The 14,336-nt window shown below is 47.9% G+C and overlaps 1 protein-coding gene across 1 annotated transcript in view; it reads left to right on the top strand.

Moving 5' to 3' along the window:
* Positions 1-14,336, top strand: part of HECTD4 (HECT domain E3 ubiquitin protein ligase 4) — a 467,625-nt gene that overhangs the window by 186,684 nt on the left and 266,605 nt on the right. Inside the window, 1 exon segment of the mRNA XM_030218637.1 lies at positions 1,153-1,351. Coding sequence (XP_030074497.1) covers positions 1,153-1,351 — 199 coding nt within the window.

Below are 14,336 nucleotides of genomic sequence, written 5' to 3' on the forward strand. Positions count from 1 at the left end.
CTTAGAAAGGTGTATGTCTTTGGGAGAGGCAGCCACTATAGAAAGTTAAAACTACAAGTACTTTTCTTTCCCCAGCATTTTAACGAGCAAGTTCAGCTGTTAAAAAAAAAAAAAAGACAATCCACAGACTGCTAAGGCAGGGAGCTCTGTGCTATTCTATTGCTCTTGAGCAGTTCATAACTAACGTAAATACTGTAAAACATTAAAAATATTACTTCTATAACACAATAAAAACAAAATAAACAAAGATGTATATAGCACCTTTTTTTTAACTTTAAATTTTTATTGAAAATTACAAAAATAGTAACACTTCTCCAGTTCTGCTATTGGTCTTATTTTCACCAACCAACTGTGTATCGTGGGGCCATTACTCTGTTTCCAGTGAGATGCAATAAGTGTCTTTGCAGCCGCCAAACACATCCTCTTAATGCGACTCTGCCATTTTAATTCTCTGTGGTTGCCCCATCCAAGTAGACACCATTTAGGGGCGCAGGGAAATGGAGTGTCCAAAGTGCGAGACTGTGTCCAGCCACAGCTTGCCAAAAGTTCTGCAAAGGTTGCCAAGTCCACCATACATGGAAATAAGTGCCTTTGTCAGACCCACATCTCCATCATTGATCAGCAGAACTAGGAAACATAATTTTGTCCTGTCAGGCATATAATACCACCTGCTTAACACTTTTAAAGCATTTTCTGTGATCAGAACACATATAGATACATTTTTCACCTCTTGACATACTGTTTTCCATTCCACTATGCTCCGCTCTCCTCCCAGATCTCTCTCCCAAGCTATCATGAAAGACAGTTTCATGAAATTGTGACCCCAAAGGAACCGGTACAAATGAGTGATTGTCCCATATAGCACCTTTTTATATTGCTTAACTGCCAAAGAAATCCATGACTTTGAATTGTTGATGTGTTGAAAGCATGTTTGTGAAAATGAGATGAGTAGCATTTTAACTGATGATAGCTGCAAATTGTATATCATCATGATGCCAAATTCTGAAATTACATGTTGGATCATAAGAGACTTTGATTTATTCAGCTAAAGTGTTTTTTTTTTGTGATAACACTTACCTTTCTTAATCTAGAATAAATATAAGGTTTATGTACTCATGTATTTGTATATCTGTATCAATGGATGGTCATTAGAATGCTAGAAGAGAAGGAAGAGCCAGGCTTTCTTACTGGTTTGAAGATCCCTGCTCCATGGGCTGCTGGGAAGACTGTAGAAACAGCACATCCTGTCAGAGACAACTATAAGTTTAAGGAAACTGTTCATATCCCAGGTGCCCGCTGTCTCTATCTGAGATTTGACAGTCGGTGTTCCTCACAATATGACTATGATAAGGTAAGTCAGAACAAGTACTGAAAAGTTTCACTGCTATTACTCAAGCTTTCTACATCCTTATTTATATTTAGTAAAAAAAAAAGCCCGTTTCTGAAAGAAATGAAACGGGCGCTAGCAAGGTTGTCCTCTAATGGCAATTATGTTTTTAAGGGAACTGTTAGGAGAGAGTGTGTGATTGAGAGAGAGTCAGAGTCTGTGTGAGTGAGAGAGTATAGTGAGTTAGAGTATAGTGTGTGTCCGTGTGCACCAATTATGCTCACTCCCCTGCATTCATCAATATGCAGCAAACGTCCTCTGTGCCCTGCCCCCTTCATCCATCCATGTGCAGCATCTCTCCCCTGCCCCCTCCATCCATCGTGGTGCAGCAATTCTCCTCTGTCCCTTGCCCTCCCCCTCTACACGTGCATCAACTCTGCATTCTTCCCTGGCCTCTCCTCCATCCACCCATATCCAGGGCCCCCCTCCCTCCATCTCTGCCCCCTCCCTACCTCTCAAAATGGAAAATAAACACTGAAATTCCCTTGAATCTTTGATATTATAATATAACCCCAGATGCTAAACCAAAGATAAGATTCCACTGATGAGGAAAAATAGCACCTTACTCAAGCATTCAGACATTTTTAAACATTTTATTTGTATATTTATATGTATATGTGACTTTAAATTTTTGAAGAGAGCCCTCAGATCAACCACCACTTTTAAGGCAAACTCATTTCTCTCTGCCCGGTGGAATAGCACCTCTTTCATCGGGCAATCTCTTTTCTCCGAGGACAAGCAGGCTGCTTGTTCTCACTGATGGGTGACGTCCACGGCAGCCCCTCCAATCGGAATCTTCACTAGCAAAGTCCTTTGCTAGCCCTCGCGCGCCCGCGCGCACCGCGCATGCGCGGCCGTCTTCCCGCCCGAAACCGGCTCGAGCCGGCCAGTCTTCTTTCGTCCGCACTCGGTACGGTCGTGTTTTCGCCGTGTCGAGCCCCGGAAAGTCGACCTCGCGCGTCCAAATTCTGTTTGAGCGTGTTTTTTTCCTTCGGGAAAGCTTTGTTAGTCGGGAAGTGCTCCGGAAACCCTTCGACCGGGTTTCGTGTCAATCCTCCCCGTACTTCCAGCTTTTTGCCCCGGTAAGTTTTCTTTCGTCGTCGGGGTAGGCCTCTTTTCGGCCTCGGTCGAGATTTTTTCTCCCTCTAAATTTTTGGTGCTTCCATTTTCGCCATTTCGGCTTTTGATTTCGCCGGCGTGATTTTTCCGCCCATGACATCGAAGCCTTCCAGCGGCTTCAAGAAGTGCACCCAGTGCGCCCGGGTTATCTCGCTCACTGATCGACACTCGTCGTGTCTTCAGTGTCTGGGGGCCGAGCACCGCCCTCAGAACTGTAGTCTGTGTTCCCTTCTTCAAAGGCGGACTCAGGTAGCGAGACTAGCCCAGTGGAACGTGTTGTTCTCGGGCTCTTCGTCGGCATCGGCACCGGGATCTTCGAGTGCATCGACGTCGTCAGCGTCCAGACCATCTTCCTCGGCCGCCCCTGCATCGAGTGCATCGAGGCATCGGGCCTCTGCATCGGCGCCGAGACATCGGATAGCTGCATCGACGTCGGTGGTACCAGGACCTCGTCTGCTGATGTCGTCGGACGGTGGTGCATCGGGTGGAGTGCAGGTGAGGGCTGTCCATTCCCCTGCTGGTGGCGGTGAGCCCTCGGGTGGGTCTCCTCCTACCCTGAGGGCTCCTGCGGTACAGCCCCCCCGAGATCGACCTTCTTCAGTCTCGGCCCCGAGGAAGCGACGGATGGATTCGACGTCCTCCTCGTCGGTGCCGGGGAGCTCCGGTGACATGCTTCGGAAGAAATCGAAGAAGCATCGACACCGGTCTCCTCCCCATGTCGGCACCGAGAGCTCTGGGTCGCCGAGGGATTCGGCACCCAGCAGGCATCGGCACCGAGAGGACCGCTCACCCTCTGTTCAGGAGGTGTCGATGCGCTCCCCTCTGGACAGCCCGGTACAGCCTCCACGCCCGGAACAGGTACTGACGTCGACGCCTGCATCGACCTCACAGCCTTTCTCTACAGCCGCTCTAAACGAGAGCCTCCGGGCCGTTCTCCCAGAGATTCTGGGAGAGCTGTTGCGCCCTACCCCTCCGGTACCGGCGGTGCTTGCGCCTCCGGTACCGTCGAGCGTGGCGCCGGCTGGCCCATCGCCCAGGTTGAGGTCCCCGACGTCGGTACCGCGTGCGGTACCGACCGCGGCCACCTCCCAGGAAGGCTCCCCGACTACGTCGGCGGAGGGAGCTTCGCCGATGCGGGCGAGGGAGTCTACCTCTCGACGCCCCCATCGTGGACGTGGCTCCACTGAGTCGAGCAGGGCGAGGTTGCAGACACAGGTTCGTGAACTTGTGTCTGACACCGAGGGTGAGGCCTCGTGGGAGGAAGAGGAAGATCCTCGATATTTCTCTGACGAGGAGTCTGAGGGTCTTCCTTCTGATCCCACTCCCTCTCCTGAAAGACAGCTTTCTCCTCCCGAGAGTCTGTCTTTTGCTTCCTTTGTCCGGGAGATGTCTACGGCCATCCCCTTCCCGGTGGTTGTGGAGGACGAGCCCAGGGCTGAAATGTTTGAGCTCCTGGACTATCCTTCTCCACCTAAGGAAGCGTCCACTGTTCCCTTGCACCATGTCCTGAAAAAGACATTGCTTGCGAACTGGACCAAGCCATTAAGTAATCCCCACATTCCCAAGAAGATCGAGTCCCAGTACCGGATCCATGGGGACCCAGAGCTGATGCGCACTCAGTTGCCTCACGACTCTGGAGTTGTGGATTTGGCCCTAAAGAAGGCTAAGAGTTCTAGGGAACATGCTTCGGCGCCCCCGGGCAAGGACGCTAGAACCTTAGACTCCTTTGGGAGGAAGGCCTACCATTCCTCTATGCTCGTGTCCAAGATCCAGTCTTACCAGCTCTACACGAGCATGCACATGCGGAACAATGTGCGGCAGTTGGCGGGCTTGGTTGATGCTCTTCCCCCTGAGCAAGCCAAGCCTTTTCAGGAGGTGGTCAGGCAGCTGAAGGCGTGCAGAAAATTCCTGGCCAGAGGAGTTTATGACACTTTTGATGTTGCGTCCAGGGCCGCTGCTCAAGGTGTGGTGATGCGCAGGCTCTCATGGCTGCGCGCCGCCGACCTGGAGAATAGAATCCAGCAGCGGATTGCGGACTCGCCTTGCCGTGCGGACAACATTTTTGGCGAAAAAGTCGAACAGGTGGTAGAGTCTCTCCACCAGCGGGACCTCATTCGACAAATTCGCCCGCCGGCAGCCTTCAGCTTCTACCTCTACAGGTAGACGATTTTTCGGGGGAAGGAAGACTGTTCCCTACTCTTCTGGCAGGCGTAGGTACAATCCTCCTTCCCGACAGCCTGCGGCCCAGGCTAAGCCCCAGCGCGCTCGCTCTCGTCAGCAGCGTGCGACTCAGCAAGGCCCCGCGGCTCCCCAGCAAAAGCAAGGGGCGAGCTTTTGACTGGCTCCAGCAGAGCATAGCCGACATCCAAGTATCAGTGCCGGGCGACCTGCCGGTCGGGGGGAGGTTGAAAGCTTTTCACCAAAGGTGGCCTCTCATAACCTCCGATCAGTGGGTTCTGCAAATAGTCCGGCAAGGATACACCCTCAATTTGGCCTCAAACCTCCAAATTGTCCACCGGGAGCTCAGTCTTACAGCTTCCAGCACAAGCAGGTACTTGCAGAGGAACTCTCCGCCCTTCTCAGCGCCAATGCGGTCGAGCCCGTGCCATCCGGGCAAGAAGGGCTGGGATTCTATTCCAGGTACTTCCTTGTGGAAAAGAAAACAGGGGGGATGCGTCCCATCCTAGACCTAAGGGCCCTGAACAAATATCTCGTAAAAGAAAAGTTCAGGATGCTTTCCCTGGGCACCCTCCTCCCCATGATTCAGGAAAACGATTGGCTATGCTCTCTGGACTTGAAGGATGCCTACACACACATCCCGATACTGCCAGCTCACAGACAGTATCTGCGATTTCAGCTGGGCACCCGCCACTTCCAGTACTGTGTGCTACCCTTTGGGCTCGCCTCTGCGCCCAGGGTGTTCACAAAGTGCCTAGCTGTGGTAGCAGCGGCACTTCGCAGGCTGGGAGTGCACGTGTTCCCATATCTCGACGATTGGCTGGTGAAGAACACATCCGAGGCAGGAGCCCTGCAGTCCATGCAGATGACTATTCGCCTTCTGGAGCTACTGGGGTTTGTGATAAATTACCCAAAGTCCCATCTTCTTCCAGTGCAGAACCTCGAATTCATAGGAGCCCTGCTGGATTCTCGGACGGCTCGCGCCTATCTCCCAGAGACGAGAGCCAACAACTTGTTGTCCCTCGTCTCCCGGGTGCGGGCGTCCCAGCAGATCACAGCTCGGCAGATGTTGAGATTGCTGGGCCACATGGCCTCCACAGTTCATGTGACTCCCATGGCCCGCCTTCACATGAGATCTGCTCAATGGACCCTAGCCTCCCAGTGGTATCAGGCCGCTGGGGGACTAGAGGACGTGATCCACCTGTCCACGAGTTTTCTCGAATCCCTGTATTGGTGGACGATTTGGACCAATTTGACTCTGGGACGTCCCTTCCAAATTCCTCAGCCACAAAAAGTGCTGACCACGGATGCGTCTCTCCTGGGATGGGGAGCTCATGTCGATGGGCTTCACACCCAAGGAAGCTGGTCCCTCCAAGAACGCGATCTACAGATCAATCTTCTGGAGTTACGAGCGATCTGGAACGCTCTGAAGGCTTTCAGAGATCGGCTGTCCCACCAAATTATCCAAATTCAGACAGACAACCAGGTTGCCATGTATTATGTAAACAAGCAGGGGGGCACCGGATCTCGCCCCCTGTGTCAGGAAGCCGTCAGCATGTGGACCTGGGCTCGCCGGAACGGCATGGTGCTCCAAGCCACATATCTGGCAGGCGTAAACAACAGTCTGGCCGACAGACTGAGCAGGATTATGCAACCTCACGAGTGGTCGCTCAATTCCAAAGTGGTGCGCCAGATCTTCCAAGCGTGGGGCACCCCCTTGGTGGATCTCTTCACATCTCGAGTGAACCACAAAGTCCCTCAGTTCTGTTCCGGGCTTCAGGCCCACGGCAGACTGGCATCGGATGCCTTCCTCCTGGACTGGGGGGAGGGTCTGCTGTATGCTTATCCTCCCATTCCTCTGGTGGGGAAGACTTTGTTGAAACTCAAGCAAGACCGAGGCACCATGATCCTGATTGCTCCTTTTTGGCCGCGTCAGATCTGGTTCCCTCTTCTTCTGGAGTTATCCTCCGAAGAACAGTGGAGATTGGAGTGTTTTCCGACCCTCATCACGCAGGACGAAGGGGCTCTTCTGCATCCCAACCTCCAGTCTCTGGCTCTCACGGCCTGGATGTTGAGGGCGTAGATTTTGCCTCTTTGGGTCTGCCAGAGGGTGTCTCCCGCATCTTGCTTGCTTCCAGGAAAGACTCCACTAAGAGAAGTTACTTCTTTCATTGGCGGAGGTTTGCCGTCTGGTGTGACAGCAAGGCCCTAGATCCTCGCTCTTGTCCTACACAGACCCTGCTTGAATACCTTCTGCACTTGTCTGAGTCTGGTCTCAAGACCAACTCTGTAAGAGTTCATCTTAGTGCAATCAGTGCATACCATTACCATGTGGAAGGTAAGCCGATCTCAGGACAGCCTTTAGTTGTTCTCTTCATGAGAGGTTTGCTTTTGTCAAAGCCCCCTGTCAAGCCTCCTACAGTGTCATGGGATCTCAATGTCGTTCTCACCCAGCTGATGAAACCTCCGTTTGAGCCACTGAATTCCTGCCATCCGAAGTACTTGACCTGGAAGGTCATTTTCTTGGTGGCAGTTACTTCAGCTCGTAGAGTCAGTGAGCTTCAGGCCCTGGTAGCCCAGGCCCCTTACACCAAATTTCATCATAACAGAGTAGTCCTCCGCACTCACCCTAAGTTCTTGCCAAAGGTCGTGTCGGAGTTCCATCTGAACCAGTCAATTGTCTTGCCAACATTCTTTCCCCGTCCTCATTCCTGCCCTGCTGAACGTCAGCTGCACACATTGGACTGCAAGAGAGCATTGGCCTTCTACTTGGAGCGGACACAGCCCCACAGACAGTCCGCCCAATTGTTTGTTTCTTTTGATCCCAATAGGAGGGGAGTGGCTGTAGGGAAACGCACCATATCCAATTGGCTAGCAGATTGCATTTCCTTCACTTACGCCCAGGCGGGGCTGGCTCTTGAGGGTCATGTCACGGCTCATAATGTTAGAGCCATGGCTGCGTCGGTAGCCCACTTGAAGTCAGCCTCCATTGAAGAAATTTGCAAAGCTGCGACGTGGGCTTCTGTCCACACATTCACATCCCATTACTGCCTGCAGCAGGATACCCGACGCGACAGTCGGTTCGGGCAGTCAGTTCTTCAGAACCTGTTTGGGCTTTAGGATCCAACTCCACCCCCCGAGGGCCCTGTTTGTTCTGTTCCAGGCTACACTCTCAGTTAGTTGGTAAAATTTTTTTAGGTCAATCTCTGTTATGTCCTCGCCGTTGCGAGGCCCAATTGACCATGGTTGTTGTTTTGAGTGAGCCTGGGGGCTAGGGATACCCCATCAGTGAGAACAAGCAGCCTGCTTGTCCTCGGAGAAAGCGAATGCTACATACCTGTAGAAGGTATTCTCCGAGGACAGCAGGCTGATTGTTCTCACAAACCCGCCCGCCTCCCCTTTGGAGTTGTGTCTTCCCTTAAGAGTATTGTCTTGCTACATACTGGACTGGCCGGCTCGAGCCGGTTTCGGGCGGGAAGACGGCCGCGCATGCGCGCGAGGGCTAGCAAAGGACTTTGCTAGTGAAGATTCCGATTGGAGGGGCTGCCGTGGACGTCACCCATCAGTGAGAACAATCAGCCTGCTGTCCTCGGAGAATACCTTCTACAGGTATGTAGCATTCGCTTTAAGTAAACATATGTGCTATTACACCAACATAACAGTGCTCTAAAGTGCAATGTGCTCCAAAATATAACATAACTATAAAACTGAAACGAGAACTTATCTTTACTCGTTGTTTGTTACCGTTATCATTGATTCTTTAATTCTTACTTGTCTCGCTGTTATTTTTACAGCCTTTGCCACTCTCAGTCCATTCCAATCAATACTCCAAAAGATGTAGTCCGCGTGGTTTCCCCTAATAGCGCCAGACACCGCGGGTTTCACTGTTTTCTTCAGGGGCTTGGGTTAAATGCCCAACGCTGCTGTTCTAAGATGAACTTATTTCATGACTGAGACATAGTCGCCATAACCTCCAATGCACGTATTTGATGTTTCCTCATCAGTGGAATCTTATCTTTGGTTTACCTTCCCTACCTCTCTGCATGCCCTCCGAGTTCCAGGCCCCCTCACCCTCCCCTTTGTGTTTCAGGCCCCCCTCCCCTTTGAGTTCCAGGCCCCCTCCCCCTTGAGTTCTAGGACCCTCCCCCCCCTCCCCTTTGAGTTCTAGGACCCTCCCCCCCCATCTCCTTTGAGTTCTAGGACCCTCCCCCCACATCTCCTTTGAGTTTCAGGACCCCCTCCCCTTTGAGTTTCAGGACTCCCTCCCCTCCCCTTCGAGTTCCACACCCCACGCCTCCCTCCCTCCCTCCCCTTTGAGTTCCAGGACTCCACTCCCCCCTCCCCTTTGAGTTCCAGGACCCTCCCTCCCCTCCGACTTCCGTGCCTCCCTCACTCTCTCTCTCTGCCCTCCAAGCACGACCTGTCCTCTGGCAGCCCCTCGCCTTCCTAAGTGCTGGCTGTATTTTAAAAATTCTTACCTTGGGGTGCGGCGTCCACACTGACGGCAAGCAGCGCTTCAGACTGCCTTTGCATGTGTCTCAGTTTTGCCTCTGGTCCCGTCCTCATTTCCTGTTTCCGGAAGGGCGGGACCAGAGGCAGAGCTGAGACACATGCGAAGGCAGTTTGAAGCGCCGCTCGCCTTCACTGTGGACGCCGCACCCCAAGGTAAGAATTTTTAAAATACAGCCAGCACTTAGGAAGGCGAGGGGCTGCCGGAGCACAGGTCGTGCTTGGAGGGCAGAGAGAGAGGGAGGGAGGGAGGCGTGGGGGCTGGCAACTATACAGCGTTCCCTCGAGGGCGGGGCGATTACGAACACTACACGGCTTCACTGCCACGCTGCCACGGAGTCAGCTTCAGAACGTTGGAGGTGTGACTTATTATATTAGATATTGCTTATCACTACCAGATGCATATTGTATATAGAAAAATGGTATGAAGAGTTGTTTTTTTTCTCGAAAACTATGCCACAGTATGTGTGCTATCAGATCTGAACAGCATATAATGTATTTCTTCCAATTCATGCTCATTTCTTGGAAACTGTCGTATCATACCAGGTCTGTCTATTTCTACTCTGACTATGCTCAACTTTTGTACTGGACATTTGAGAAGTATTTTATTTATTTATTGCATTTGTATCCCACTTTTTCCCACCTATTTGCAGGCTCAATGTGGCTTACAGAGTTTGGTTATGACATAATCATTCTGTGATGTCAGTTACAATTAGTAGTGTTCAAAGATTATGTAATGGAAGAGAAAAGGAAGTTGTTAGGCAAGGTTGAAGGTGGATTGTGATAACTGTGTGGATTGGTGAGGTAATTTTTGTAATGCTATGGCTTCTCTCTGTAGGCCTTCTGGAAGAGATGTGTCTTCAGGGATTTGTGGAAGTTAATTGTTTCGTCAATAGCTTTCAGTGTTGTGGGTAATGCATTCCACAGCTGCGTGCTCATGTAAGAGAAGGTGGTGGCGTGTATCAGCTATTATTTTAGTCCTTTGCAGCTGGGGAAGTGCAGATTGAGGAATTGGCGGGATGATCTTATGGCGTTTCTGGGAGGCAAATCCACAAGGTTTAGCATGTAGATTGGGGTGTCTGCGTGGATGATTTTGTGTACTATTGTGCAGATCTTGAATGTGACGCGTTCCTTGAGAGGGAACCAGTGGAATTTCTCTCTTAGGGTTTTGCACTTTCATATTTAGTTTTTCCAAATATGAGTCTGGCGGCGGTATTTTGGGCTGTTTGGAGTTTTCTGATAGTCTGTTCTTTGCAGCCAGCGTACAGTGCGTTACAGTAGTCCAGATGGCTTATTACCAGTGACTGTACCAGGGTACGGAAGATATATCTCAGGAAGAAAGGTCTTACTCTTTTGAGTTTCCACATGGAGTGGAACATCTTTTTCATTGTGTTCTTCACGTGAGTATCGAGTGTGAGGTTTCGGTCTATGGTAACTCCGAGAATTTTTAGATTTTGTGCAACAGGGAGAGAACAGTTTGGTGTGGTTATTGTGGAGTAGTTGTTTTTGTTGTGTTGTGAGGACAAGACATTGAGTTTTTTCTGCGTTGAGTTTCAGCTGGAATGCATCCGCCCAGGAGTGCATGATTTGGAGGCTTTGGTTGATCTCGTTGGTGATTTCGTTTAGATCATGTTTGAATGGGATGTAGATTGTGACGTCATCTGCATATATTTAGGGATTAAGGTTTTGATTGGCTAGAAGTTTGGCTAAAGGTATCATCATTAGGTTGAAGAGAGTTGGTGATAGGGGGGATCCTTGGGGAACTCCACATTCAGGTGTCCATGGGGGTGATCTGTCCGTATTTGTTGTTACTTGGTAAGATCTTGTGGTTAGGAATCCTTTGAATCATTTGAGAACTGTACCTCCTACTCCAAAGTATTATAGTATATGTAATAGTATTCCATGATTAACCATGTCAAGGGCGCTGGACATGTTGAATTGTAGGAGGAGTATGTTGTTACCAGTTGCAATTGCTTGTTTGAATGAGTTCATTGCAGATATTAGTACCGTTTCGGTGCTGTGATTTGACCGAAATCCTGATTGAGACTCGTGTAGAATTGAGTGTTTATTTATGTAGTCAGAGAGTTGCTTCGTCACTATGCCCTCCATGAGTTTGGTTATGAGCGGAATTTATACTACTGGACGATAATTGGTTAGGTCCATTGTGTTTTTCTTAGCATCTTTTGGTATAGTCTTCAAGTACAAAAACTAAGTCAATTGGATGTCAACACCTAAATCTGTAACTATAACAAAATAGGCAAATATCATCATAACGTTGTAATAGATGCTTGAAGCCAGTTAATTGTACTCTTACAGAGCTGTCAACATTAACTTAACAGCTGTAGCAGTCTCTGATGTTGGCAGTACTTAGGGGCAATTTTCATACTTCCCATGAATCTTGCAGTGCTGTAAGTTGAAAATGCAGATTGTGTACACAATGTGGATGCACAAGTACCTGTGTATGTTTTACCTTGCGAGTAGAAGAAATAAACATATACTGGTGGTTTAAAAATTAAATTTCCACACCTATTTTCACTCCTGAGACCTAACTCTGTCGACAGCGTGCATAGTTTTACCCATGTTTTAGGCAGAGGGCAATAATCAAACCACATGGGTAAAGAAGGGTATTTCCACACCTTCAGCTTTGCATCACTGACTTGCTGTACAATGATTTTTACTCTTAACTTTATCAATGTTATAAAAGCTGAATTTTCTGTCCAAAAGTATTTTCATGAAGTAAGGGTGTGAAAGCCAGGATCTTGACAAGGGATTGTAAATACATTTATTTATAATTTGTGAGAAAGTGAAAGCCTTAAAATAGTAAGTATATCAAGAAAAGAAGGATTAATGTTGGATTGCTTTGCATAATTCTAAAATGAACACACAGTTAATGCATTCTGTATTGATTTTAATGTCCTAACCAAACTTGGTGTCGTACATCAAACTAAAAACAGCAAATCTTCAGTCACAAAAAGCATATGTATTAAAATAAATTTGAGTATATGATGTTATTGAGTTTGATGTATATTTCTCTCCTACTCTGCTTCCTTTTTTTCTTTACGAGAAAAAGCCAGAGAGAGAAGCATTGTAAAAGCTTTTTTAAACCATTGTCCTGATGCCCCTTTTGATTGAACTCTGTGTCACTGTTTCCCATCTACTCTTGTCCTGCTGCTAAAATCCTGTTATGCCTGTCCTGAACATATTTAAATTCTGTCACTGTTTTAGCTCCTGTTACTTGTGCTTTTAAGCCTGTTCTAGTAGAGGAGTGTGGTAGCCGTGTTAGTCCACTCTTAAGGTTATCAATAGAAATCAAACAAAATAAAACATGGAAAAGAAAATAAGATGATACCTTTTTTATTGGACATAACTTAATACATTTCTTGATTAGCTTTCGAAGGTTGCCCTTCTTCGTCAGATCGGAAATAAGCAAATGTGCTAGCTGACAGTGTATATAAGTGATAACATTCAAGCATTACTATGATAGTCGGACAGGGTGGGAGGATGGGGGTGAGTCAGAGGTATGCATGGGGACATCAAAGCATATCATTGATATTCTAACAGGATGGGTGTGGGTAGGTGAGGGGAGGGTGATCAACAGAGACATACAGTTTTATGGTTTATAATGGGCTAGGAACCCCAGGTCCTTGTTAAGTCCTTTCTGTTGGGTGTTAAAATATTCAATCATTCTGACTTCAAAGGTCTTACGTTCTTGTATGGTTTTAAAGTTACCTTTCAGTATTCTCACTGTGAAATCACTGATACAGTGTCCTGGTTCTGTGAAGTGCTGTCCCACCGGGGTGGGGGCCCTACTGGCTGTATTGTTCATGTGATGTCTATGTAAATTGAATCTTGTCTTAAGCATCTGGCCTGTTTCTCCAATATAGCATCCTTCGTTACATTTTTTACACTGAATGATATATACCACATTGGAAGATGAGCAAGTGAAAGATCCCTTTATGTTGAATATCTTTCCTTTGTGGATGACTTTGGGGTCCTGTGAAATATTTTGGCATAGTTTGCAACTGGATAAATTACAGGATAAATTACAGTACAAAAAGAAAAAATCCACAGACAGAATCCCGCTTGTAGTGACATACAATCCAGAGCTGGAAAAACTGAGGAAAATCATAAGAGATCTACAACCTATACTCCAGGAGGATGAATTACTGAAAGAGATATTCCCATCCCCACCAGTACTGGCCTTCCGACAGCCACCCAATTTAAAACACAAGCTAATTAGAAGTAAACTTCCATCACAGACTGAAAAGGAACAGAAGGGCACACTTCCCTGTAATTTATCCAGTTGCAAACTATGCCAAAACATTTCACAGGACCCCACAGGAAAGATATTCAACATAAAGGGATCTTTCACTTGCTCATCTTCCAATGTGGTATATATCATTCAGTGTAAAAAATGTAACGAAGGATGCTATATTGGAGAAACAGGCCAGATGCTTAAGACAAGATTCAATTTACATAGACATCACATGAACAATACAGCCAGTAGGGCCCCCACCCCGGTGGGACAGCACTTCACAGAACCAGGACACTATCAGTGATTTCACAGTGAGAATACTGAAAGGTAACTTTAAAACCATACAAGAACGTAAGACCTTTGAAGTCAGAATGATTGAATATTTTAACACCCAACAGAAAGGACTTAACAAGGACCTGGGGTTCCTAGCCCATTATAAACCATAAAACTGTATGTCTCTGTTGATCACCCTCCCCTCACCTACCCACACCCATCCTGTTAGAATATCAATGATATGCTTTGATGTCCCCATGCATACCTCTGACCCACCCCCATCCTCCCACCCTGTCAGACTATCATAGTAATGCTTGAATGTTATCACTTATATACACTGTCAGCTAGCACATTTGCTTATTTCCGATCTGACGAAGAAGGGCAACCTTCGAAAGCTAATCAAGAAATGTATTAAGTTATGTCCAATAAAAAAGGTATCATCTTATTTTCTTTTCCATGTTTTATTTTGTTTGATTTCTATTGATAAGCCTGTTCTAGGAATTGGTACTTTTCTCACAGGACTGTGGAGTTGGAATCAATTTGAGGTGGAGTTGAAGGCAGTAAAAATGTACAGACTATGTATGCCTCCAGCTTCAAAATTAACCCCCCCCCCCC

The sequence above is a fragment of the Microcaecilia unicolor genome, chromosome 11, assembly GCF_901765095.1.
Source record: "Microcaecilia unicolor chromosome 11, aMicUni1.1, whole genome shotgun sequence".
Classification (NCBI taxonomy): domain Eukaryota; kingdom Metazoa; phylum Chordata; class Amphibia; order Gymnophiona; family Siphonopidae; genus Microcaecilia; species Microcaecilia unicolor.